A 27,982-nucleotide genomic window follows, 5' to 3' on the forward strand; every position below is an offset into this window, starting at 1 on the left:
TCAGTCCGATCTGACCCCCCCCCGCGACCCCCCATTGATCCGCTCCTGCTTCCCACCCCGGTCCCACTCAGTCACTCCGGATTTCAGCTCCCCTCCCCCCGCAGCATCCCCCGTCCTCATTCTGCCTCCACCCAGGGCGGGGGCGGGGTGACCTGGCTGGTGCTTTTTGCTGCTGGTGCTTCGTTCCCCCCCCCCCCCCGACAGGGCTGTGGGGACGGGGCTGGGCGGGGGAATTACTGAGAGCCCAGCGATCCCTGGGGGGCAGGAACAGGAGCCGGGGGGGGCATTGACACCCCGACACTGGCTCCCCCGGCGAACTGCCCCCGCGCCAGCCCCAACCCCGCCAGCTCCGAGCCCCTGGGGGGGTGGGGGGAGCTGGGACTTTCAGAGCAATTTGCTCCGCCCCACCCAGCCCGGGCCACGGACCGTTACTTTAAGTTTCCGCTACTTTGGTACTTTCAGTTTTGAAGCGGGGGGGGCTCGGCCCCGTCAATTCAGCTACAGATTCACACAAATAAGGATGGCGGGGCCGGTCTCCAGCCCTCCGGCTCCGTGACCCCGTGTGCGGAACCGGGGCTGCAGCCTCGGTGAGTGACCTGGGGCCTTATGGCGCAAGCTCCCCGCAGGGAATGGCCGGGTCCTCCCCCCCCCCTTTGTTATTTCCAGACTCGGTGAATCCCTCCCAGCCCCACCCCAGCCTGCAGGGCCATCGCCCCGGGGGAGGGCAGGTGCTGTTACCGCCGCTGCCCATATTACAGGTGTCTGCCAGGGCAGGGGGAGCTTCTCCGCCCCCCAGAGCTCTGTCAGTGGGCGTCACTGGGGGGAGGCCGCGAGTCTGAGCCCTGGAGCCCTGGTCAGGCCCCTTCCTGGCCAGTGCTGGCCGCTCTGTGGGCAACACTGGCCCCGGCGGCTGTCCCAGCGTAGGGGAAGTTACAGGCACAGCCTGGTTCCCTGGGAGGGTTTTACACCACCGCCAGCCTGGCCGGGGCCGCACGGCTGGGTGCGGCGTGAGCCTAAAGCTCTTTGTCTCTGAGGGTACGTCCACACTGCGGCTGGGAGGTGCGATTCCCACCATAGACGGGCAGACAGACACGTGCTCCCTCTGCTCAAGCTAGTGCAATGAAAGTAGTGGTGTAGCTGAGGGTTGCATGGGCGGGGGCTTGAGCTAGCCACCCAAGTACGTATCTGGGGGGGGGGGGGTCCAGGTGGGTTTGTTTTCAGGCACGTCACCCGAGCTGCTGGCTCCGCTACCCCAGCTAGTGCTACGTGCTAGTTTAGGTGTGTTCACACCAGGAGAGCTATCACATGTCTGTCTATCCCCCCCCCCCCGGGAAGCTCGCTCCCAGCTGCAGTGTAAATGTCCCCTGAGAGAGGTTTCAATGTTACAGGTCCCAGGGGGCACAAAGCTGGGGTGACCCTGGTCAGAATTTATCCCTGACATTTGCACCCAGGCCGGAGGCAATGAGGGTGGGTCACTGACATATAAAATCACCAGGGCCGGGGACTGATCTGGGAGATCCCCAGAGAGCCCTGACCTGGGACAGGTGTGGTCAGGCGATGGAGCCCCTTTACCACAGCAATCAGTGGCCATTTATGCCACGCTGGCTTGTTTTCCTTAATATGTCCCATTCCACAGCGGTGTCTGAATGCCCCAACTGAGATGGGCATCCCGTGGTGCTGGATACACCAATAGTGAGGGACCGTCCCTGCTCTCGAGAGTGTATTACAATCTAAATATGAGGTGCAGCCATGGTGTGAGCTATGGACCGGTTGCTGGCACAGTGACATCTAACCCTGCTCAGAGCCAGGGCAGACGAGGACTATGGGGGAAATCCCTTCTCTTCGGGTGCATTGTAGGCAGCTGTGAGGCTTGTTACCTCCTCCCCACTGCCCCGTGGCACTGTCCTGTCGCTGCATCACACTCACTCACCATCTGGTTTGTTATTTCTGCTGTTCCCCAGACCAAGCTACGATGACGGGGAAGGTTCCCTCGTTCTCCCCCGGCTCCACAGTGAGCTCCGCTCTGCCGGGCTACGTCGCTCTCTGCCTCGCTCTACAGGTTCACCGGCTGGCGTCAGGTAGGAGCTCCAGCCTCCTCGCTGGGTTTGCTGCTGTTGCTATTGTTGGTCATCGTCCATCTCACATCACTGCCTTGTCTTATAAGCCACGTCTGCTCAACCTGCTCACAACCAGCCACATGGAGAAACCACAGGGGACGTCTGGGTCCCCAGTAGCCATGTTTGCTACCTAGACACAATCTTGTCAGGTCTAGCTACACACACGCTGCTGCAGTGACTGGAGGCTTCTAAGACAAAGAACACGGTGAGCGCCATTACAGGGCTCACAAACTCTTTAAAGGGACACTACCAAATTCCTATCTACTGCACTGCCAGACTGACTGAAAGTCACAGATCAGACTCTTCAGGCACAAACAGATCATGAATCCCCGACTCTCTCTGGTTATGAAATGAAAACCCACAAGTCATTCATACTGCACTAGACACATCTGACTCAGGCTGAGAGGGAGACCTCCTCTTACAATGAGGATGGGAGGATATTTGCTGGCTTCTTCATTCTGTACCCTTGGGGAAGGCCTTATAGGCCTGGTCTACACTGGGGGGGATCGATCTAAGTTACGCAACTTCAGCTACGTGAATAAAAGCTGAAGTCGACGTACTTAGATTGACTTACCGCGGCGTCTTCACTGCGGTGAGTCGACTGCTGCCGCTCCCCCGTTGCCTCTCACGGCGCAGGAGTACGGGAGTCGATGGGAGAGCGCTTGGGGACGGATTTATCCCGTCTGGACTCGACGTGATAAATTGATCCCCGCCGATCCGGCGGGTAGTGAAGACATACCCCTAGTGACCCACTCCACCCCTGGGGCTGCCTGCACAGCTTCTTGGGCATTTTGATTCCCTCCTGCTGGGGTTTCTGTAATGATCTTGGGGCTCATTAAACAACAACTCAGTGAAAGGGAAAGGAATAAACCTTTTAATAAAACAAACTCGACAGCTTTTGTGGTGAAGAGCTGAACACAGCTACACTGAATTCTCAACCTCAGATTCCAGGGCACATCTCTAAATTCTGATGCTCATAATACTGTCCCTCATGAGGGAGCATCTCGAAGGGCATGGCTACACTTGCAGATGTAGAGCACTTTGAGTTAAACCAGCCTTTGGAGAGTGCACTAGGGAAAGCGCCGCAGTCTGTCCACACTGACAGCTCCAAGCGCACTGGGCATGGCCACATTTGCGGCACTTGCAGCGGCATTGGGAGCGGTGCCTTATGGGCAGCTTTCCCAGCATGCAAGTGACTGCAAGGTGCTTTTCAAATGGGGGGGGGAGTGTGACCGGGAGTGTGTTGTGTGTATGTGGGGAGAGAGAGAGTGGTTTTTGGGGGAGGCTGAGAGCATGTCAGCAGGCTGTCTTGTAAGTTCAGACAGCAGCAGACCCACCTTTCCCCCCCCACCTCTCTCTCTCTCACACAGCACTCCACACTGATGTTTGCTTTGTCTCGGAGCAGAGAAGTAGCCGGTTGTCAGAAACGGAGCTTTGAAAGGGCACATCCGCATTCCTGCAGTGATTCAAAAACAATGAGAAGAGTGGCCACGTGACTTAAGGGGATTATGGGACATTTCCGGAGGCCGATCAGAGCGCAGTAACGCAACACCTCGTCCACACTGACGCCTGGGCGTTGTAGCCAAGGCGCAGCAAACGTTATTCCACTCGCCGAGGTGGAGTACCAGGAGCGCTCTAGCTGCAGATCAGAGCGCTTTACATGCCTTGCCAGTGTGGATGGGGAGTGAGCTCGGGCGCCCGGGGCTGCTTTAATGCGCTCTAACTCGCAAGTGTAGCCAAGCCCTTAGTTATAATCTTCCACAAACGTATCTCTATATCTTCCCTCTTAAAAAAAACAATTAGCTGTTTCTATATATGTATATAAGAGTTAACAACTACCCAATAGCACATGCATTAAATTCTCAACCCATCTAGTCTATTTCCATAAATCACCTCATAAATTACCTAGAGAGGTGAGGTTACCAGGACGTCTCTCTGGAGTGAGTCTTTACCACTCATTTTCCTCAAATTTCTCTTCTCCAGGCAGGTTAGCAAGTCTCTATGGGCCTTTCAGGACATTTAATCTCCCTCTCTGATCTTCTCATTGGAGTCTGAGTTGTTCTCCTTTGCCTGTTGATGATAAAGGGATCAATCAGTTGGGAAATGCCACAGTCCACGTCGACTGTCAATGTATTGGAACTTTCTGGGATTATACATAGATCCCTTTGATTGCATCAAAATGTGTCCCCTTGATTTGTCTGGACTACAATCCATGGCAAATTGCCTAAAATCTGCAATGGAAAATTGCAGCCCATTATCGCTAAAGACTTCATCTGGAATTCCATGTCTGGAGAGGATTCCCTTCATGTCATCTATCACTGACTTACCACTAGTACTGTGCAGTGTGCAAATTTCTGGATACAGAGAATAATCCTCTGTGACTATGAAATAATCCTTTGATTGCCAGGTAAATACATCAGTACCTGCCTTCTCAGAAGGTCTTTGTGGAACTGGATGAGGTCACAGTGGCTCTGCTTGTTCCCTTGTTGACTTGTATTTCAAGCATGAACAGCAGTTTCCTACCACTTTAGTGATGATGTGATTGATCCGTGGTCAATACAGCACCTCTCATGCTCGTTGTTTGTACTTCTCAATTCCTTTTTGGCATGTAATGTTCCTCCAATTTAGTCAGTATTTTACTTAACTTCGTGCTTTCACCTTCTTCAAACGCAAAGCTGTTGTAAATATCCAATGCTTCCGCCTCAACAACAGGCAAAAAGATTGATCATTTTACTTGATCATTTTTCTCTTCTGCCCCTCTGGCTACTAAATACAAGTCAAATCTCTTTCTGAATTGTTTCCAGTTCTCTGCAACATTGCCTGACAATTGCAGACTGAATGGAAGTTGCGACACATCCATTTTTGGCTTTTTTCCCCATTTTAAGCTATTTGAGCTACTATTTTGCTCACAAAATACATACAAAAGCCTTTGTTCTTCTCTGTTTGCTGCTGCATGTACTCCCCTTGCCTCCGCTTTCAGTTGCAAACACAGGAGTTAACTTCAAAATGACTGCAGTCTCCTTCTCGTTCAGCACTTCTGACACCATGTAATGATCTTGGGGTTCATTAAACAACAAACCAGTTTATTAGGAATAAAACTTTTAATAAAACAAAGCAGAAAGTTTCTGTAGTGAATTGCTGAACACGGCTACACTGTGTTCTCAACCACAGCTTCCAGGGCACATCTCTAAATTCTTGAATTTCACAGGTGCCAACTTTCAGCTTTCCCCGGTGGGGTGTTCCACCGTGGCTCTGTCCCTTTCCCCAAGGCCCCACCCTCGCTCCACCTCTTCCAGCCCCTGCTCTGCCCCCTTCCCCAAGGCTACACCCCCACCCTGCCTCTCCTGCCCCAGTTCAGCCCCCTCCCCCAAGCACGCCCTGCCCTTCCTCTGCCTCTTCCCGCCCCTGCTCCTCCCCTCCACCCCAGAACCCCTTGCCTGCCGCTGATCAGCTGCAGGTAGGAGGCGCTGTGGGGGAGGAGCTGATCTGCAGGGCCCTCTGAACACCTGATCGGCGGGTGGCTGGTGGGTGCTGAGCACCCACTATTTTTTTCCGTGGGTGCTCCAGTCTGAAAATTATAATTATACACATCTCTGCATGCCCCAGCTGCAGTCACTGTGTTAGGTGCAGCTGGGTTGACTGGTGGAGACATTGGCTGGAGCAGCTTGGTAGAGCTGTGCTTGTGATCTGAGGAGATCCAGATCTGAGTCCCGTCCCCCCGCCCAGGCATGTGATGAAAGGAGAGAGGTGCAGGTGTACCTTGAGGGATCCTGCATCCCTTAGTTCAGCCCTGAGCTGTGTAGTTGTCAGTAGCAGGGCTCAGGGGCCTGCTTGCCACGGGGATTGTCTGTGTGTTTGACAATGGGGAAGGGGACATATAGTGCTAGATAGAATCCTGGGAGTGTGGGTGAAGGGGCTGTTAAAGGGGGTGAAGGTTTGTAAAATGTAAGAAATCTGGGGCTGTTTCTGGGCAGTCGCTCAATGTTGAGGGCAGAACTGGGTGGGTTGCTCCTGTACAGCGCAGTTCACCTAAAACAAATGTTCCCTTAGCAAGGAGAAGGTGTTTGTGCTTCAGTTGTCATGTGCCCTGATCCCTGAGGGACGTGCTCTATCTGCACAGGCAGGGTGTGGGTCTGTGCGCCATGGGTTTGTTAGGTCATTGCTCAAACAGGGCAGAGTTAAGGTCGCTTCGGCATGTACCTTAACTCTGCATTTGCTGGTTTTCAGAGGCCTGAGTTTTGCTGAACTCAATTTTCTGGAAGGACGTGAGATGCCGCTGGGAACTTTAACTCTGCATTAGCAAAGATTTTGTCAGTGACTTTCCTTCCTAGTTTCTTGAACAGAAAGAGGACTCTTTGTAGTAGACAGTAGTGGCCATTTAGGAGGTTGTAGTTCTCACTTAGGTTTGCAGCTGATACACGACTGTGGCTCGATAATAACAAAAAGCCCTAGCTTTTATATAATGTTTTTCATCAATAGAGCTCAAGGAACTTTATTCATTATTCCCATTTTACAGATGGGGAAACTGAGGCACAGAGCAGTGAAAAGACTTGCTCAAGGTCACCCAGCAGGCCAGTGGCAGAGCCAGAAATAGTCCGAGTTCAGTGGTCTCTCCGCTAGGCCACATGGTTGCTATGCTGTTCCTCAGCACTCCTTGCCCCGTCGACACTTTTTGTTACAGTGCAGTGGGGATAATGGGGTTGTGTTTTGAAGGGTTTACAGTGTGTAGTTGCTAACAGGGCTGGTGAGAGAAATCTGAGACACAGTCTGTATCCCAGCATCATGACAGTTCTTACAGTGATTGTAAGTGTGAGATAAAACTGCTGAGTCTGTCTCCTTCTCCATCCCCTGCCCCACCATCCCTCACAACATGTAGCTCCCCCTTCCCCCTCCAACATTCCAGCTCTCCCTCCCCTTCCCACACCGTTAAGCCATTAGTTAGCACTGTCGAAGCCTTTAAATATGTAAGATGTTGCTCTTCGCTGTCTCCAGATGGGATAGACATACCTGCGCTAGTTCTGATCAAGCTATCGTGCTATAAATGGCAGAGTAGACACAGTGGCATGAGCAGCCTCCCTGAATATGTACCTAGGGTCCTGGGCAGGATCATACCTGGAGAGCTAGCCCATCCGCCCGCTCACACCACCACGGCTACGCTTTCTCACACTAGCTCAATCAGAACTAGTGGGTGCATGTCTGCCCACACTGGAAATTATACCTCCAGCTCAAGGTGGAGACGTCCCCTCAGTGTTACCAGCTCGCAGAATTTTATCACAAGTCTCATGATATTTGATGTGTTTCTTTAAGCCACAAGTCCTGCAGGCCTGTGATTAGGTGAGAATCTCAGCTTTCAGTTTGCTTTAAAGTAAGTGTCTGTCTGTCCCTTGTGGTTGCAGATAAATGCTTGGAAATGTGACCCCAGTCAACTTTAAAGGTTCAGAAATCAGAGGGCAGAGAACAAGCCCAATTTTATGATTTAAAAAAAATCTCTATTTTTAAGCCAATCCCATGATTTTTCGGGGGGTTGACTCCTGATTTTTGAACACTTCAAAGATGGCAATAAGCACACAGCTGCACTTACATTTCTGCCTGTCTTGGTTCCTCTCCAATTTAATTTTCTTTTCCCCTGAAACATTTCACAGCACGGTTCACAGTGACTGGACCTGACCATCCGATCACTGCCTCCCTAGGCAGGGAGGCTGTCCTGCCCTGTCACCTCTCCCCCAGGATGAGCGCTGAGGACATGGAGCTGACGTGGTTCCGATCCCAGTTCTCTGCAGTTGTGCACCGGTATAAGGATGGACGGGATCAGTATGGAGAGCAGATGCCAGGATATCAGGGAAGGACAGAGCTGCTGAAAGACAATATCACCAGTGGGATTGTTTCCCTGAGAATACGCAATGTCCAGGTTTCTGACCATGGACAGTACACGTGTTTCTTTCAGTCCAGTGTCTCATATGAAGAAGCCTCACTGGAACTGCAGGTGGCAGGTCTGTAGCTTGTTTTACCTCACTAGCAGTGTAATAAACGGGGCAGGAGAGCTCATTGTGGGAGGACTCTGGATGCTTCTCATTCACACATTGATACCCAGAATCCCCTTTCAGACTCTAGTTACTGAGCAGCAGCTGCTCTCTGAGAATGAACTGGAGGAATTTCACATCTGTGCTCTGCACTCTGTATATTTTTCTAATCTTGGCTTTGTTTTAACTAGAATGGAATAGAGTTCAAACATTCCTCAGCCATTAAAACAGCCCCACCATTCCCATGTCCCAGGCTCTATTTCTATCAGGTGACTTTCCCAATTTTGCTTATTTAAATACACCGTGTGTTCTGTACAGCATTCCCAAGATGTTTCCATTTTATGAACCAGAGTCAGGTTGGTGCCGAGTGCTGGTGATTCCCCGTGAAGTGCCTGAGCTGTTCAGCATTTCTCAGGAGCTGGCCACGTATTTATTTATTAACTTGCAGTTTTCTCTGTTCGCTTTCTATTGGAATTGCCTTATTATTTTCCATCGATGATAAGCTCAGGATCTAATTTCCACAGATAGAAATCAGGTTTCAGAGTAGCAGCCATGTTAGTCTGTATTCGCAAAAAGAAGAGGAGTACTTGTGGCACCTTAGAGACTAACCAATTTATTTGAGCATAAGCTTTCGTGAGCTACAGCTCGCTTCATCGGATGCATCACTGTATTTTCCACTGAATGCATCCGATGAAGTGAGCTGTAGCTCACGAAAGCTTATGCTCAAATAAATTGGTTAGTCTCTAAGGTGCCACAAGTACTCATCTTCTTTTTTAGATAGAAATCAGTATCAGGAAATTATAGAGGAGGGAAAAGATCTCCCAACCCTCAGATAAACACTTGCCATGTATGGTTACATAGTTTCCAGCGACCCTGGGTTCTGTGCATGCAGAGGGAGAATTAATTCATTCTTCCTCCTCTGTTCTCTTTGCTAAATGCATAGAATTAACACAGGTTTATTCCATTCATCTCTAGTTTCAGGCTCTGACCCCCACATTTCTGTTGCTGGTCACCAGGATGGAGGGATCCGGGTTGTGTGTCGATCGGCAGGCTGGCACCCAGAACCTGAGGCTCAATGGAGAGATCACCGTGGGCAGTTGCTACCATCTGCCTCTGAAAAAATATCTAAGGAGGCCAATGACCTGTTTCAAAGCCAGATTTCTATTGTTATAACAGAACATTCCAACCAGGACTTGTCCTGTTCTGTCAGGAGCCCGCTCCTCAATCAAGAGAAAATATCAACAGTTTCCATAGCAGGTCAGTGCCCGCCCACACTGCACCGGGGATAGAATGGATGTGGCAGATGTCAGTGGGGTGTTGTATGATTGTGTGTTTATATATTTTTTCTAGCTATTCTCCTAGGAAGGCTTCATGTAGCACATGCCAAAAAACTAAATCAGTGTAATAGAACCACCAGGGACCCAGGCCTGCAGTCCAGATCCAGGCAACTCTCCCACTGGCTTAGCTGAGAGCTCTGTCTGAGTAAAGACCGAGGGACCAGACTGTCACTATTATATTTGTGACCCGAGGTGCCTAGGGTAGCCCACACTGAAAATGTTAAGGTCAGGGTAGGCTGTAAAAAGGAGAGCAGATTCTCCCAAAGAGCCAGCCACATTACCAGATCAATACAAGTTTGGATTTTACCCAAAATACCACGCTGCCAGCCAATCCTGCAGTAACTAAAACTAAGGTTTGTCATAAAAGAAAAAAAGGAAAAAAACAAGAAGAGAGTTATTAAATGGTCAAAGCAATCAGATGCATACATATGACTTCGGAGTCCATATAACAGGTTCTTAGCAGCATTAGTGATTTTTCTGGCTTGTAAAGTCCCTCTGGAACACACACGTGAGGTGTGTGGTTGACTTGTCAGTTCGTAACTATGGTGTTTGTAACTCTGAGGTTCTACTGTATCTAAAAGAAGTGCTGTCATTCAACCGCAGCAACTGGATTTGAAGCAGGAATTAATTCAGGGCATTTCTTTGGCCTGTGTTGTGCAGGAGGACAGACTAGATCACGGGTTCTCAAACTTCATTGCACTGTGACCCCCTTCTGAAAACAAAATTTACCACACGATCCCCCCTGAATCTGAAGCCCAAGGGCTTAAGCCGTGGGTGGCAGGGCAGTAGCCCAAGCCCTGCAGCCCTGGGCTGAAGCCACACTGAGTCTAACGCTGGCCCTGGCAACCCCATTAAAACGAGGCCGTGACCCACAGTTTGAGAACCACTGGACTAAATGATCACAGTGGTCCCCTCTGGCCTTAACAGCTGTGAATCGATGACCTTATATTTTAATAAAAAGAATAAATACCGAGACAGAGGAATGTGAAAGAGTGTAGGAGAGGAGGGGAGGTGCCACTGTTCTACACAGTGGCAAGGAATGACCGGGTCCAGTTTGGCTGCACCTGAGAGATTTAAGAGAGTCAAAGCCCTGGGCAGTGTGGCTTTTAAGACCTCAGGGAGCGAGATAACAGAAACAGGAATCAGCATGAGGTCTCCCTCCTTCCTAACACAGTCTGCAGAGCGCTGGCCACAGGCCACCAGGAACGTCAAGGGCCAGTGCTCAGCCCAGCCATGACTAGGGCTCTAGTTTTGTACCTATGGTATTTTCCAGGGGAAAACATCTGTGGGGGGCGGTTGAATGTCTAAGCTCCTGCTGGCGCGTGTTTCAAGGACACATCCTTTGGTGAAAGGGCATTTTCACTCAGCTGTACTGGTGCCACCTCAGCTTAGAGTTTATAGTTTTCAGTCTGGGAATCTCTACGTGAGTGAACGTACTTCTGCATGTGGTGATCGATTGGATGATGAGTTTGTAACCAGCGAGGCTCCCCCTTCCCTTGTGTCCTCTGTGTGTGTGGGTCACACTGATGTGTTGTGGGAAAGGGGATCCACACCTCTCCATCCAGCCCTGGCATAGGGTCATGGGTTCAGAGGTAACTCTGGTTTCACTAGTTTTTTCTGTTTCCTGCATGTTGTTTTCTAAAAATTCTGACATTAAGAGTGACATTTTCACAAGCACCTAAGTGAAGTGACTTGAAACTCTCATCCCCATGGTCTCTGCTCCTTCTGGGCCCATCTACGCTACAATTACAGCCATGGCAGGGTGTCACCCAGACCCAGCTCCAATCTGTAGTGTAGTTGGGATGTTAGCCATATTCCAGAGCTAAGATAAGACTTGGACTCCCCCTGGCTTTGTAATAAAGCATGGGGGCAGGGGCAACAGAAAATCCCTAAAAGTGGGGGGGCCACCAATGCCTGAACCGTGGCCCTGCCCGCACCCCACCCCTTCCACCAAGGCCCTGCCCCTTCTCCCTGAGACCCTGCTCTCATGCCGCCTATTCCTTCCGAGGCCCCACTCCCACGCCGCCTCTTCCCCCCCATGACCCCACCCCCGCTCCTCTCTGGTCCTCCCCCCATTGCTCGCCCTTACGGCCGGTAAAACGTGGGAGGGCTATGCTTTTAAAAGTGATGGGGCCATGCCCCCCAGGCCTCTCCTGTTCCTGTGCCCCTGCATGGAGGAGCCGTATCTCACCAGGACATCCATCGGGAGCTCCCATAGGATTCCTTCAGCCAGTCATGCCGTGTTGTCACTGATCACCAAAATCCAGCATTTCCCCTCAGTGGCCCAGATTCACAAAGAGACAGAGACATTGTGAGACTGAGCATTGCAGTGCTTAGCTTTTAGGGACCTAGAAATCACTGGAGCAACACTGGGATCCACAAAGCCTGACTTAGGCACCCAGGCTCCCTGTACAATGGATGAGGAGGGACCTAAGAACGGGATCCACAAAAGCAAGTACACAAGGCGGGGAGCTGCCTTAGCTAGCCATTGGGAGATTCTGATGAGAAGGGTGTTTCCTAAGCCCTGCCCCTTTCCTAGAGTTCAGTGTCAGATGCAGGGAGGCACCTATCTCGGCTTGTGATCCAAGAACTGGAGCTACTTGAGATGGGTTGCCCCACCCTTTTGTGTCACCTGATGTACTGGGGTTCCACTGGGCCTGCCTGTTCCTGCATCCGATGAAGTGAGCTGTAGCTCACGAAAGCTTATGCTCAAATAAATTGGTTAGTCTCTAAGGTGCCACAAGTCCTCCTGTTCTTTTTGCATATTTAATAAGTCATAACCTTTCCAGTGATATCTCACATGATCCATTTTGCATGAAACATATCTTAGTTATGCACTATTCATATTATAACCATATCTCTATAAAGAATATGGGGCATAGTGCCACACCCCTCACCTGGGGTCAGGCAGCTTAGGCAGCGAAGTTGTTTCTTGTGAGAACGAGCTAGGTGCCTGCTTCACCCTGCACAAAATGGCCAGAGGAGGAAGAACTCTCCTTTTGTCTTTTCACCCAGTGGTTAGAGAAAGAAGGGATTTGAAGAGGGGTTTCCCCCTTGCAGGGGAGTGCTGTAAGCACTGAGCTATGGGGATACTCTGAGGTGGGTCTCTCGGTCTCTCCTGTTAAAGCTGATACACTTTGGATAAATAATTATAGAGACACGGGAGCAGGACACTCGTCTCCCACATGGGCGCCTTAACTACCCGGCTATGGAGTCACTAGTACTGCCTCGGTCTGTCCCAGGGACTAAGAAGTAGATAGTACCAGCTGGAACAGTTTTAACCGGAGAGATTGAGGGTACTCCAGACACCAGAATGTGCCTAGCTCAGTGGTTAGCACATGTCCCTCAGCTATGAAAGTTCCCTGTTCAAATCCTGTCTCCCCATGCAGTGCAGGGAGAGAACTGAACCGGGCCCCAACATCCTGGGTGAGTGCTCCAACCACTAGGCTGGAAGGTATAAGATGGGTGACTCTACCTCCTCTGGCTGGATTTTGAATGGAGGCTGATGGAGAGAGGTATCTGGGTTCCTAGAGCGAGGCAGCAGTGAGCAGGCCCAGAGGCATGTGGGGAACTTTTACCCTGAAAGGTTAGGCGCTGAGTGAGTCAAGGTGCCTCAAGGGACAGGTGGAAGTCAAGCAGAGGTTTTCCAGGTTGCAATGGTGCTTAAAACTGGGGTTTAGGTGTCTAAGCGCCATTGTGGATCTGGGCCTCAGTGTTTCCAAACTAATGGTACTTTCCTTTGCAGAGCTGTTTTTCCCAAGGGTCAATCCCTGGATGGTGGCTCTGGGGGTGATCCTGGCTCTCCTGGCTGTTGTCATTCCCCTGTCCAGTTACTGCATCTGGAGGCAACACAGAGCGAAAGGTAAAGTGACAAGAAGGGAGAATTCAATGTGACCAGAGGGACAATGTCATTAAAAACAAACCATGGGACTGAATTGATTCAGGTAATTAATTCAGTGTTCTAAAGAGAGTTTGGAACAATGGGAGATGGACAGAGGCTGTGGGAGAAGGAGGGGTTGAATTAATTATTATTCAGAAACAAAAAAGCTTCATTTAATGTGAGTTACAGTTGCTCTCATCAATAAACCGAACCATAAAAAATGAGGAAATACAATGTAAATGATTAAAAGTCAAGTACAATCTCTAATAAAATAACAAAAAGCATATATGATATCTTTAGAAAATGAAACACCACTCTTCGCTCCGACCAGAATACATCCTAATGTATTGGTGTTAATATTTACTTTCAATTTTAATAACTATTGGCTTACACTAATTGTGTTATAATATTTTTTCTTTATTAGTTATTTTAATGGTCCTTAAAATGACCAAAACGTATGGTTAAATAGTGCCATTATTACAGTCATTGTAAAGATGACTCATTTGGGACATATTTCTTATTTATTGTATAAATATGTTTCTTATCTTTATCATCTGTATAGAATGTTTGGTGGTGGCGCTCGGGCTCAGCCTTTGGCCCCAGCAGCCCCAACAAGTCTAATGCCATCCCTGGCAACCCCATTAAAATGGAGTCGCGACCCCCTTTGGGATCCCGACCCACAGTTTGAGAACTGCTGCTGAAGCAGGCTGGGCAGAAACGCTATCCCACAAGGAGTGATTTCGGCTCTCGCCATCACTTAACAAAACAAAAGACTCCTAATGGAGCCTTAACCAGCTTATCTTTGAACAGTGGGGAGGAGCTGGTTAGCCCTGCCTAGGGCTATGTCTACACTACACAGCTTTTAGCTACATGGCTGTATCGCTACAGCCGTGCCGCTAAAACTTGTGCAGTGTAGCCGCTGTTTGTCGGCTCTCCTACTCACAAAAAATTTCCACCCCCCCACGAGCGGCATTTGCACTGTCGACAGGAGAGCGCTCCAGCCCACAACGCACTGTTCACGCTAGCACTTGTCACGGCAAAACTTTTGTCTTTTGGGGGGCGGCGGCGGCGGGGGGGGGGTTAACATTTCTGAAAGACAAACGTTTTGTTTTTTAATTGCCAGTGTAGACATAGCCTAGAGACTCTCGGGCAGAGCCCTGCCTCTCAGCAGGGACACCGGTCTTCACCCCCTCTTCCCTTTCACAAGGTTCTGGCATCCCAGCCCCCTGCTTAGCGAGCTCATTTCAATTAAGGGTGAGCCCTTCAATCAGGACAGGCTAAGCACAGTTCTGCTGCCCTTTACTCATACAATAAGGATAACAACATTTCATTACCACTGCACTCAGTACTAAAGTGATTTGTAACCCAGCACCAGCCAAAGTTGATCACTTTGGGCAAAACAGCTTTGTCTGCTGGCTACCTAGGCAGAGTCGGTGTGTTCATGTAAATACAATCTGGTCCTGAAACCTTTTCCCCTCCCCAACTAGCTGTCAGGGGAGAGCTCATTCAGACCCTGTTTACATCCTCCCCCCAGCTCAGAATGTGTTGTCCCAGCCAGTCACGCTCCAGATTACACCAATAGCATGAGTTTGCCCCAAAAGATCTGAGGAAACCTATACGGCTGCCACAAGCCTGTGAGCTGAGTGTGTTGCTTCTTCACTAATCACCCCAGGTGCATCATAAGTTATCCTGTTTACTGGCCTCATAACCCTGTCGCACCTATTGAGAGTGGGTATGGCAGGGGGAACGTCGTCTTGGGCTAGGGATGGTGAGTGTTCCTCTGAGGTACCTCAGCTACTGGCACATCCCCCTGCATCTCTTGTTCTGGTGCTGGAAGGTCTAGGGTACCAGGGACACCTTCCATTTGTATGTCCCTCTGTCCAACAACCTAGGTGTGTTATCACTGGCCTGTTTTTCTTCCAGGAGATCTGGGAATGTTGGTGGGACAAGCTCATAATCCCAGGCTGATCTCATTGTTGGCATGCGTGTGCCAGCAACAGGCCTAAATGCTTCTTCCATGGGGTTCAGAGCACTGTGCCCATGCTGTGACCTGGCTGCAGTAGTTCAGACCCCCATTGTAACCCTGTCAGGGACACGGTGGCTGATGATGTCATTATGCTTCTTGCGACAGTGTCCCTCTGCCCGTTTTCTCTTCTGTGCTGATTGCCTGCCAGTTCCAACCCCCTCCCACCCAGTCCCGTCACCCCAAACTCACCCGCACCCCCATCCTGCTCCCCTCCCTTCCATTACAGTAGAATGTCAGAGTTATGAACACCTTGGGAATGGAGGTTGTTTGTATCTCTGAAATGTTCATAACTGCACAAAACGTTATGGTTCTTTCAAAAGTTTACAACTGAACAATCACTTACTACAGCTTTGAAACTTTACTGAAACTGCCCATCACCCCAACTTCACTCCATCCCCCGTCCTGCTCCACTCCCCCTCCCTTTCCATGTAGCTCATCCCTCCCCCCTGCACAGCGCAATGTGACTGTTAAATCGTGGCACTGACGTGCCATTTGCACCATCACTCTGCTTGTGCGTTCTGCCCCTTCCCCCGCCCTGTGCCTGTCTTGTCTGGTTAGACTGAGCCCTTCGGGGCAGGGACTGGTGGCTACTCTGTGTCTGTGCAGTACCCAGCACTGGCCTGGGCTGGCCACTAGGCGCTGCCATAACACAGAGAGGGGAACGCACTTTGTTACTCATGTAGGCTGAATTGTACACCCAGGTGGGCCCACCGCCCACTACGGACACGTCCTTCAAACCCACACCCCATTCTGGGCAGATCCCTATTGATCTGGATGAAAATTGGAAAACCAAATTCCATTAAATGTGGCTTTTCCATGTTTCTGATTTCCACCAAAATCCATAGGGTTCTGCACAGGGCTGGAGTCGGGGAGGGGTCTTGCTGGACTGGGGACAAGTTACCTGGCTAGGGCAGTGGTTGGAGGGGAATGAGAGGCACCCTGACCCTCACACTAAACCCTAATCCTAACCCTGAGGTCACTGCTTCACCCTGTATCCTGAGATTTTAGTGCAAATCAGGCTTTTACAGATTTCCATTTTTCACCAAAATCCGGAAGGTTCTGCCCATTGATGCCTAAAACATGCCCTGAAACGGAGCTGATGGGACGTGGTTTTCGAAAGTTATCACATTGCAGACAGACAGACAGAAAGAAACACCATCAAGTTGAGTGTGGGGCCTCACTTCCCTCAGCCAATAAGAAGAAGTTGATTTTCATAAAAGCTTTAACCTCAAAGTAGTTGTTTTATTTGGGGATAATTATCTGAGCAGACCTTTAGTGTGTGTTCACTAGGACCACAATTCAGCAGGGTAGTTAAGCACATGCCGCACTTTAAGCCCATGAGTCAATCCATCCCGGTTCAGCGTGTGCTTAAGTGTTTCACTGAATCAGGCTCTAAAACAGAAGCACTAGCTGCTTCAGGAGAAGGTGCGAAAACCCCCCTAGTGGCTGATGATGGATTAACCTGCCCCCAGGGAAAGTTCCCTGCTGACCCCAGTCAGTTAGCAATTGGCTTGTGCCCTGAAGCAGGAGGGCGTTTCTCTACCTTCCAGAATGCTTGCGTTTTTTGAGAACTGTGATAAGTCTGGTTTCAGAGTAACAGCCGTGTTAGTCTGTATTCGCAAGAAGAAAAGGAGTACTTGTGGCACCTTAGAGACTAACCAGTTTATTTGAGCATGAGCTTTCGTGAGCTACAGCTCACTTCATCAGTGAGCTGTAGCTCACGAAAGCTCATGCTCAAATAAACTGGTTAGTCTCTAAGGTGCCACAAGTACTCCTTTTCTTCTTGTGATAAGTCTGGAGATTCCCATTTCCATATCAATGCCTGGGCTTTTTTGAATCCTTTGTCCATTTGGGTTTTTTTTCCTTTGTTTGTCTGTTTTGTTTTAATTCTACCCAGTATAAATCTGTATGTTCTCATTATCAGTCTAAATGTCCTTTTGTTTTACTCCTGCTAAACTCCTGGCCTCAATGCTATCTTGTGGCAAGTTGTTCCACAGGCTAAGTATGCACCCTATAAAACAGTATTTCGTAAAATCATACAATCATAGGACTGGAAGGGGCCTTGAGAGGCCATTTCCTCTTACAGTTTGAAATTTGCTGCTTTTCATTTTATTTGAGTATCCTCTTGCTCTTGTATTAGTAGAGAAGGTAGGTCTGAGCACCCAATTTCGCTCTCTCACTCAGTGCTTTGCATTTCTCTGTCATGTCTCCTATCCAAACTAAAATGTGCCACCTTTTAAAATCACTTCTTATACAGATGTGCCTTCAGGGCTCTAATCATTATTGTTGCCCATCTCTGTAATGTCCTTTCTGAGATGGGGTGACCAGTGCTGCGCACAGTGCTCAGGTGAAGGACTAGTTAAGTATATTTTTCTATCTTGTTCTTTCTGCATCCTAACTCTTCATTCTTTACACCATTGCTGACACTGAGCAGAGATCTTCATGGAGCTGTGTACAGTGAAGCCTGGGTCTCTTTCCTGAGTAGTTACAGTTAATTTAGCACCCTGTAACCTTTCTGAATAGCTGTACTTATTCCTTGCCATGTGCCTGACCTTACTTTGATCAATACTGAATTTCATCCGCCCTCATGTGGCCCAGGCTTGATACCTCTGAAATAACTCAAGATTTCTCTGGCCTCGTCTGACCTAAATAGTTCTGTGACATCTGCAAATTTCACCACCTCTCGGCTTATCCCTTTTTCCAAGTCACTGATAACTATACTGAACACCAGTCCTAACCGAAGACCCAGCTTTGAGGCACCCCACTGCGAACTCTGTTTCCATGGTAAATTTTCACCATGTATTGCTGCTCTTTGTTTTCTGTCTTTGAGCTGGTTTCTGATCCAGGACAATACTTTACCCCTCACCCCATGATGACTTAGGCCTGGGCTACACTAGGGGTGGGGTTCGAACTAAGATACACAACTTCAGCTACGCTATTCACGTAGCTGAAGTCGAAGTGTCTTAGTTCGACTTACCTGGCCGTCCTCACGGCGGCGAGTCGACTATGGCGGCTCCCCCATCGACTCCGCTTCCTCCTCCTGCCGAGGTGGCGTCGATTCGGGGATCGATTTATCGCGTCTAGACGAGACGCGATAAATCGATCCCCAATAGATCGATCACTACCCACCGATCAGGCGGGAGTGAAGACGTACCCTTAGTGTCCTTAATAACCTTTTGTGAGCAACTTTGTTAAAGGCTTTTTGAAAGTCCACATCAATGATGCCAGTGGGTTCTCCTTTGTGCACTATTTTACTGACATACTTAAAGCAATTTAGTAGATTAGTGGGGCACAGGTTTCCTTTCCAGCTCTGCTAGTCAGACCTTATCCTATCATTCTCATATAGCTGTCTTAGAAGTCTGTTTTCATTCTTGTTTCAACCCGTGTAGCAGGTAATGACGTAAGGCTCACTTGTCTGTAGTTCTCAGGATTACTCCTACCAAAATTTTAAAGTTGGCTACAACATCGCCAACCCTCCAATTCTCCAGAAGTGTAGCTGATGTTAATGAGATGTATATTATTGTTAGCAGCTCAGCCATATCGTCTGATGTCATTTGAGAGCTCCTGGGATTTGCCATCTGGCAGGGATCTACATTGCTCTTGGTGGCTGCTGGCTCTTCAGTTTGTCAGTTTGTTCCAATATCTCCTCTTCGCTCCGCGATCCCTGATCTTTATTTCCTGAACAGAGCAGCTCCAGGGCAGGTCTCTCCCCAGCAACCTCTGTGGTGGAAACTGATGCAAAGAAACCAGTCAGTCTCTCAGCATTGTCCTTCCCCTCCCCAATTGCTCCCTTTCCCTGCTACTGATCCAGGGGACCCATCGATTCTCTCACAGGCTTCCTGATTCTGCTGGACTGAAATAATTCCCTGGTATTTGTTTTATATCTCTGGCTGTTCACTCTGCTAATTCCATTTTAGCCTCCTAATGCCCATCATGCACTTCACCCGATGCACTGTATGCTCCTTTCTACTGGCTTCACAGGGTTAATATTTCCATTTGCTGAGGGATCCCTGTTTGGCTCTAACAGCCTCCTGCACCTGGCCAGGTGGTCGGGTGGGCTTACTGTATTTCTCCCCTTGCTGATTCCTTTGTTGCTCAGGGGGTGCAGGTGTCTGGCTGCTGATATAGCCTCCAGACTGAGTCTAAGGATTGTAACTTCCCTGCTTTCAGGTCTTTTTGACTCACTTCTCTTCTGCAAGATAAAGTGATATTGACTCATTTCTCCTTGTTTTATTTTTAGGCAAACTCCAGGCTGAGCTCAGTAAGTTCCATTCCCCCAAGTATCACCCTTGTCTGACATTGTCTCCTGCTCAGCGTGTCAGTGTTCAGGGGCATTCTCACCCCTCTCTCTGTGTTTGGTTTCAGGGTGGAGAAGCGCCCAGATCTACTCAGGTACTGTACATACGGCTGATGTTTTATCCATGGTGAGGCCCCACCTTCCCCTGGGATCTGTCTGCTCCTTTCCCTGCACGAAGCATTTTTCTGTGACATTCAATAGGCTAGAAACAGCAATATGACTGAGGTGGATGGAAAGGGGCAAACAAAACCCAGGTTTATTGCAGAGCAGGGACATGCCCCTTTGGGAAAGGGCTGATTAGTGATGAAATGCTGCCCCCTGGTGTCACCTTTGCAGGGGGTAGCTGGGGTCTGCAGGAGGGACATTCTTATCTGCCCATAATTGATCTGAACTGCCAACCTCTCTCTTCCCAGCAGCAGGATCAGACCAGGCTTTAGCCCACAATTTCCTTCTGGCGTAACGTGCCCAGACAGGAGCTGTTCAGTGTCCCCTTGGATTTTGGGGGAGGAAGGCCCTGTCCCCACTGCCAGGGCAGACAGGTTTTTATATCCAGCTTGTGACACTCCCCTGACCCAGTTACAACAAATTGTGCTGACACGGCAGCTTTCCTGCCTCACAGCCGCGACTCAGCTGCGTGTGCATTTGCTCCCAGCCTGCTGCCTGACTGTGTGTGAGCCCTGGTGCCTGCTGGGGGAGTCTGGGCAGCTCCCCGGCAGCTCCAGCTCCAGGGACTGTGTGCACACGTCACAGCACCACTGGCCCAGGGGTCCATGCGCTCCGGAGTGTCCTTTCTCACAGAGCTGGGAGGGAGGGGGGCACCCTGGAGAGTTACACAAACATTTTTAGGGGTCCTGTTAGGGTCGCCACCTCTGCTTCACGTACACCACCTGTCCCCCCACCCAGGGCACTTTGTCCCCACCCCCAGGAGAGGGCACCAGCCCCTGCAGACTCCTGTTCGTTTGGCAGCCCCAAGCACCAACCTCACCAAGTAGGACATGGCACTAAATTTACCCCGCTGCCCCCGGCAGTGAGCCCCCCACAGCCGATACCTGTGTGATGGTGAATGGTCCCTGCTGGCCCTGAGCTCCCCATTTCACTGACTGCTCCCAAGCTGTCCCGTCCCCGGGGCTCCCAGACACTCTGGACCCAGGGGTCCCTCTGTGCAGGTACCACCACCCCACAGGTCCCCTGCTACAACCACGAACACACCCGGGACTTGTAATGTCCTGGAGAGACTCACAGATTTCCCAGGACAGTGACCTGAACAAAGGGACGATCCTAGGAAAACCTGGACAGGTGCCAATCCTAGGTCCTGTCCACACAGCACAGAAACACTCAGCTGAGCCGGGTCCAGGCAGCCAGCCCCGTGCCAGCCCAGGCCCCTGGCAGGGACACTGAGCTGCCAGCTGCCAGGGTCACTAACAGTGTTAACTCTGCCATGTGCCACACGCCATGCTTAGATCCCTGACGGGTTTGTCCTGTTCTTACAAACCTCCAGTGGCGGGGATCCCGCAGCCTCCCTTGGACCAGGTCCAGAGCTTCACTGCCCTGAGAGTTAGGAAGTGTTTCCTCATCTCCAGCCTCAGTCTCCCTTGCTGCAGCTTGCGCCCATTGCTCCTTGGACAGGCCCTTGCCCTGCCCGCTACGGGCACTGGGGATGTCACCAGGTGTGAGCATCGCTGTTATCGTACTGAATGGCTGGGGGCGCAGGGCTGGCTCCGGGGTCAGTGAGGGCAGCTGGGGCCTTTCACTCCCCAGTCACCGATCCCAGCCCAGGCTCAGAGTCCGGCTCCCAGCAGACAGGAGCTCACATAGTAACTCATGTTAATGGCAGCCTCACCGGCCACCTCCGCAGGAGGCCAAGCCCTGAACAGGCCACAGGCACGGTTCCTCCCCAGGGAGAGGCTCCAGCAGGTGTCAGGGCTGAGCCATGTTGGCAGGACAGTTGGGGGCTCACACGGCCACCGTGACATCTTCAAACCCTCGATACCCAGAGCTCCGGCAGCTGGGGTGTAAAACCCCACTCTTACCCCCAGCACTAAACTCACTGGCACTGCCCCAAGGTCCCCTCTCCTCCTGAGGGTGGGGGGGTGAGTAAGGGGCACCAGGAGAGCGGGTGGCAGGGAGCCATGGCCCCATCACTTTTAAAAGTGGCCTCCCACTTTTTACTGGCCACAAGGGTTAGGGTTAGAGAGAAGCGACTGGGGGGACAGGGTCGTGGGGGGAAGAGGCGGTGCAGGGAGAAGGGGCGGTGCGGGGGCAGGAGCTTGGGGCAAAGGGTGGAGTAGGGGTGTGGCCTTGGGAGGAAGGGGTGGCACGGGTGGGCAGGGCCACGGTTCGGGCACCAGTAGCCCCTCTACTTTTAGAGAGCTTGCGTCACTCCTGGGGAGAGCACCATCCCGGATCCTGATCCCAGCGGCCACAGGTACCAACTTTCTAATGTACCAGGGGACAGTCGACCCCCACACTGCCCCAGGCCCCACCCCCACTACACCCCTCCTCCAAGGCCCCACCCCCACCCTTCCTCTTCCCGCCCCACTTCACCCCCACCCCACCACTTCCCGCCCTGTTCCGCCTCCTCCCCCTCAGCCCTCCTGCAGGTCACTGAACAGCTGATCACGGCAGGCAGGAGGTGCTTGGAGGGAGGGGCAGGCGCTGATCGTCGGGACCGCTGGCAGGTGGAGGTGCTGGGGCGGGGAGGAGCTGATTGGCAGGGCTGCCGGTGAGTGCTCGGCACCCACCATTTTTTTCTCGTGGGTGCTTCAGCCCCGGAGCACCCACAGATTCGGCGCCTATGCACATCTGTGTATTTGCCGGGTGCACAGAGCTCTCCGGGTGGAGACACTTTCTCACTGACCCAGGAATTGGTGCTGGGAGGCCCCATTGCCCAGAAGGCCAAGGGCTCTCGCTCCCCTGCCCTGGGGGTGAAGGGAGGGGCCTTGGGCTGCTGTTCCCTGTCCCAGGAATGGGGTGAAGGGGACATGGACACAGACACCGCTTGCGCTGTGAGGGGCAGACCTAGCTCCACGCTGGGCTTCAAAGCCTGAGCTCCAGCCTGAGTGTGAACGTCTAGGCGGCTATTTTTAGTGCCAAAGAGGGAGCCCCCACAAGCCTGAATCTGTCCACCCCGTTCGGAGACTCGCTGCCGCGGGCTGTGTACATGAACCCAGAGTGTGTCCAGAGTCTGGGTCTGAAAGTTCCCGGCGCGTCTGATCCAGGGCTGGTTAATGAGAGCGAGGGGGGTGGCTGGCGCAGTCGTTAGATGGAGACGCCGGGGCCCCTGGGGCTCTGGGACGGTCTCTGTGACCATTGTCTGCTCTGGGAGACGCCCAGGTGCAGCTGCAGAGGGTCTGTGCCGCCAGCATCGCCCATGGGACACTCGCTCTGGGCAGAGTTCAGGCTGATTTGTGGGGTCTCCATTTTCAGCCTGATTTATGGGCGAGATCAGGGGCTCAGGGGGAATTTTTTTACCCAGGGCAAATTAAATAGCAGCTCTGGAGTGTTTCACAGCTGATGTCCTGAGTCTGACCTGCCCGTAACTTTGCGTTTCTGGGGATGTTGAGAGTCACTCACTGCAAGTCACTGGGATTTGGGCTCCTCAGTTGCTCAGACAGGTTTACAGTGAAGCTGGGTGAAATGTTTTGGACAAATACTTTATTTGCTGCAAAATTATATTTCGGGTCGACAGAAACTATTCGCGAATCCATGTTGAGTTTGCTGACGAGTTTCAATCAACAGAAAGGTGCCGCCACTTCCCTTCCATCCTTTAGCCCTGTGGCTGGGCCCCCAGCGGGGAGCCTCCGGTTCAATCCCCCCGTGGGACGCCATGAGGGCTTGAGCTGCTGGGCTCTGGGGGTCTGATGTCGTCCCCCTGTGTCTAAACACTGCCCTGGGCACTGGGCCAGAGCCTGGGAGCGAGACTGACTCTGCAGCCCAGTGTGTCGGGCCCCGACCTGGGAGACCCAGAGTCCAGCCCCCCTGCTCCAGTCACCCTGTAATTATTGATCCATAACCCCAGTGACAGGAGGGGTTACGGCCCCTGGCACACCAGTGTCTCAGGCCATGTCTGCCGGGTTTTCCTTGCACCGTTGCAAACCCCCAGGGCAGACTGGCTGTGCGGATGTGAACTGGGACTGGCGCCTGGTGCAGCTTCCCCCAGAGGGAGGGGGCAGTAAGTGGGGAAATGCCCCGTCCCCTCCCCACTGTCCTGGCCTCATTAGCAACAGCCTATTAGTATGCATTTACCCCGCCCCCCCAGAATCCTCCACTGCACAGCCGCCCCAGTGAGCCTAACCCAGAGCACTGCCCCATGGCGGACGGACTGGGCCAGGAGAGGGGAGGGGCTGGCTGTGGGGTTTGCCTGGCTGGAAGGTGATCCCCATGGGGCCCGCCAGCATGGAGAGTCCCAGCTGCGCCCCCTGAGGCAGGGCTGCACCCCCAGTGTGTGTGGGGCCAGCACCAACCTGCTCTTAGCGAGAAACCAGCCACACATGACCCCAAAGCAAGAGAGATTCCCTGGGGCCTGCCTCTCCCTCAGCCCTCTGGCTCCTGCCCCTCCCTTACCCTTTTCTCACCCCTGTGCCCACCTGGACCCTGCGTCTATTCTGACCCCTCCTCCTCGCCCCTCCCCTTCTTCCCACCCACTTTCTGCTTCCCTAGGCCCCTCTGTCCCCCACTTTGCCTCCCTAGCATGTGCCCCTGCCTTCCGCCCACCTCTGCCCCACCGGAAACCCCCCTCCCTTCCCCCCCTGCCCTCCTGGCACCTTCCCCTCTCCCCCAAACATCCTCTGCACCCTGGAGTCCACCCATCACTTCACACCCCCGCTATGTCCTGGCATCCAACTCTCTCGTTTCCTTCCTCTGCTGCCAGGTCTCCCACCCCTTCCCTCACTCCCATCTGCTTCCCTGGTGCCTGCCACTGCCCTCACCCCCTCTGCCCCCGATGGCCGTCCCACCCCTCACCCTCTTCTGCTGTCCTAGCTTCTGCCCTTCTTACTCCCCTCAGCCCTCCTGGCTCCTGCCTCTCTCCCCACCCTCTCTGACCCCTGGCACGCACCCTTCCCTCATCCTCCTGTGCCCACCCCTCCTCTCGCCCCACTCTGACCCCCCGGCACCTGCCTCTCCCCAATGCTGTCTCCTAACACCTCCCTCTATCCACCTGCCCCTGCCTCTCTCCTTGCCTCTCTCTGCCCCCTGGTGCTTGTCCCTCCCCTCCTCTGCCCTCCCTGTGTCTGCCCTTCTGCTCAACCCCCTCAATCCCCCTGGCACCTACCTTTTCCCTTACCCCACACACCCTTCTGGTGCTGACCCCTTCCCTCCTTCCCCCTGCCCCCCCAACAACTGAATCTCCCCTTGTCTCCTTCCTCCCTGGTGCCCCCCCCACCCTCTGCCCCACTGACCCCACTCTCCTCTCGCCCCTCTGCCACCATCTTCCATGCCACCTTCTCTTTATTTTTCACCTCTGCCCCTCCCCTCGCCCTCTGGCTCCATGACACCTGCACCCCTCACCACCCCTCTAGTCCCCTGGTGCCAGCTCCTCCTCTGCCCCAAGTCCCAGCTCTACCCTTGCCCCATCTGCCTCCATGGTGCCTGCCATTTCCTTTGCCTCCTCTGCCAACCTGGTGCAAGTCCCTTCCCTCGCCCCCCTTTGGACCCCTGGTCTCTGCCCTTCCTCTCACCTCAGCACTGCCCTGCCCCTCCCCTCACCCTCTCCTTTTCTCTGGGTCCCACCCCTCCCTTCATCCTCCCTCTGCCCCCCTAGTGCCCACATCTCCCTTCACACTCCTCTGCCCCCCTAGGTCCTGCCCTTCTCCACACCCCTCTCTCTGCCCCCCTTCGGCTCACCTGCTCCCTCACCCCCCATTCTGCCCCCCGGCACCAGTGCCTGCCCATTCGCTACCCCCCATGGTTCCACCTCCCCACTCCTCATCATCTCACCCCCTGGCAGCTCACCCTCCCCTTGATTTCCCCTCCCCATTGGAGCTCCCCCATTCCCTCACACCCCTCTGCCCCCTGGTGCCCGCCCCTTCCCTTGCCCACCCCAGCCCCCTGGGGTCCATCCCCTTCTTCTCCCATGGAGCCCACCCCTCCCCCCTGCCATGCCCTGCAGCCCCCAGGATCCTGCCCTTCGCCCCCCCTCTGTTCTTATGGTGCCTGCCCCTTCCCTTGTCCCCACATTGCCCTTCTGCCTGCCCCACCCCTCTACCCCTCCCCCCTCTGCTCCTGTCACCTGCCCCTCCTCTCTACCCCTCCCCCCTCTGCTCCTGTCACCTGCCCCTCCCCTCTACCCCTCCCCCCTCTGCTCCTGTCACCTGCCCCTCCCCTTTCCTCTCCCAGCATCAGCCTCCCCCCCCCCCGCCCCCAGTGACACCTCCCCACCCCTCCCCTGCTCCTCCTGCCCTTTCCCCGTTGTCTCCTCACAGGCAGAGGGGCCCTGGCTCCCCTCAGGCAACAACCCCCCCCCAGCGATTAACGGGGACGCAGGTTAATTTCCCTTCGATCCCAGTGACCAGCCCCTGCCCCCGGCCCTGACTCTGTGACTCTCTCCCCAGTGGACGTGACTCTGGATCCAGACACGGCTCATCCCGAACTCGTCCTGTCTGAGGATTGGAAACATGTGAGACACGGAGACACACGCCAGGATCTGCCCGACAAGCCTGAGAGATTTGATACGTTCCCTGAAGTGCTGGGCGCTGAGGGGTTCGCGGGCGGGAGGCGTTACTGGGAGGTGGGGGTGGGAGACAAGACGAGATGGACTCTGGGGGTTTGTCGGGAATCTGTGAGCAGGAAGGGGTGGGTCACACACACACCTGAGGATGGATTCTGGGCCGTGTGGCTGAGGGACGGGGAATTCGCAGCCCTCACCTCCCCCCCGACCTCCCTCCCTGTGAGCGTCCGGCCCGGCCGGGTGGGGATTTTCCTGGACTATGAGGCGGGCGAGGTCTCGTTTTACAATGTGACTGACGGGTCCCATCTCTTCACGTTCACTGACACCTTCTCCGGGACGCTCCGCCCTTATTTCTATCCCGGTCTCAACGCTGGGCGTACAAACGCGGCTCCCCTGATCATCTGCCCGGTCCCGGCTCTGGCCGGGGGGAATCTCGGTCCCTGACAGTGACCCCGCGGCACAGACCGACCCCCCCAGCACTGCTGCTCCTCCCGCTCCCCTGGGCGGGGGCAGTTACTGCAGCTACTGGAGTTTTTGTGCTGACCGGACGCTGCCAGTTTCCCTTTTCCACTGGAGGGTCCAGTCGAAAACCGGACACCTGGCAACCCCCAGCCCTCACCTTGCCCCGTCCCCTGCCCCAGGGATAGCAGATGGTGGGGGATGGGGTCATTCACTCCTGCCAGAATTTTTAACCCTGTGAAATCTGAATGTAAAATAGGAAAGAAAAAAGATTATTCTAATTTAGAAAATATTATTGTAACAAGGTGTAAATACAAGAATACTTTACTTTAAATTTCACAGTATTTCAAAAAAAGGCATCTAAACATATTTTTAGAAATGGAATTATTTACATTTATTTTTTGATTCTTCCCTCAAATCTATATTGAAGTTTAACTTCTCTAAATATCATCATTTGTATTTTAACTGTGGAATTTCAAGAAATCCAAAATATTTATCTTCACAAAATAAACTATTAAACTGTCAGACGGGGTTGTTCAGTTACAATGTACGTGTGTCATAAACATCACAACTATACACATGTGCAGCTGCTCTCTCTCGCTCGCTCTCTCTTTCTTCCCCCTCTTTATTGTCTTGACTGGTTCTCTCTGGGAGGCAGGGCACATACACCCACCTTCTGCACTACACCTTTGAAAATTAATAGCTTAAAAATGATAGAATGCATTAAGCAATATATTTCAGTTAACTCACACAAGATTATATAGTATTCTTTGAACTTCTGTCAGCATTAATTTGTGTGATTTTAACTTTCTAGCTACATATAATCGGTAATGAAGATATGACCCTTCCTTTCTCTTTCTCACCTCAATTAACAAAATACGGTCCCCAACCTCAAATGCTATCTTCCTATAGATAGAAATAAACCCTGGATTTGTGCTGGAAATGGCCCATCTTGATTATCATACACATTGTAAGGAGAGTGATCACTTTAGATAAGCTATTACCAGCAGGAGAGTGGGGTGGGGGGAGAGAAAATCTTTTGAAGTGATAAACACCCATTTTTTCATGGTCTGTGTGTATAAAAACATTCTCACTGTATTTTCCACTGAATGCATCCGATGAAGTGAGCTGTAGCTCATGAAAGCTTATGCTCAAATAAATTGGTTAGTCTCTAAGGTG

General features: G+C 52.2%; 1 protein-coding gene across 1 annotated transcript; it reads left to right on the forward strand.

Annotated features, from left to right (window-relative positions):
- Positions 1 to 424: 424 nt before the first annotated feature.
- On the forward strand, positions 425 to 27,982 carry LOC144274274 (butyrophilin subfamily 1 member A1-like). Its single transcript, XM_077832939.1, has 8 exons — positions 425 to 587; positions 1,962 to 2,078; positions 7,760 to 8,107; positions 9,113 to 9,394; positions 13,220 to 13,336; positions 19,621 to 19,641; positions 19,746 to 19,772; positions 26,229 to 27,982. Exons 2-8 carry the CDS (start codon positions 1,973 to 1,975, stop codon positions 26,786 to 26,788), a joined length of 1,461 nt encoding a protein of 486 aa, XP_077689065.1. The 5' UTR covers positions 425 to 587; positions 1,962 to 1,972; the 3' UTR covers positions 26,789 to 27,982.

Source organism: Eretmochelys imbricata, chromosome 14, assembly GCF_965152235.1.
Source record: "Eretmochelys imbricata isolate rEreImb1 chromosome 14, rEreImb1.hap1, whole genome shotgun sequence".
Classification (NCBI taxonomy): domain Eukaryota; kingdom Metazoa; phylum Chordata; order Testudines; family Cheloniidae; genus Eretmochelys; species Eretmochelys imbricata.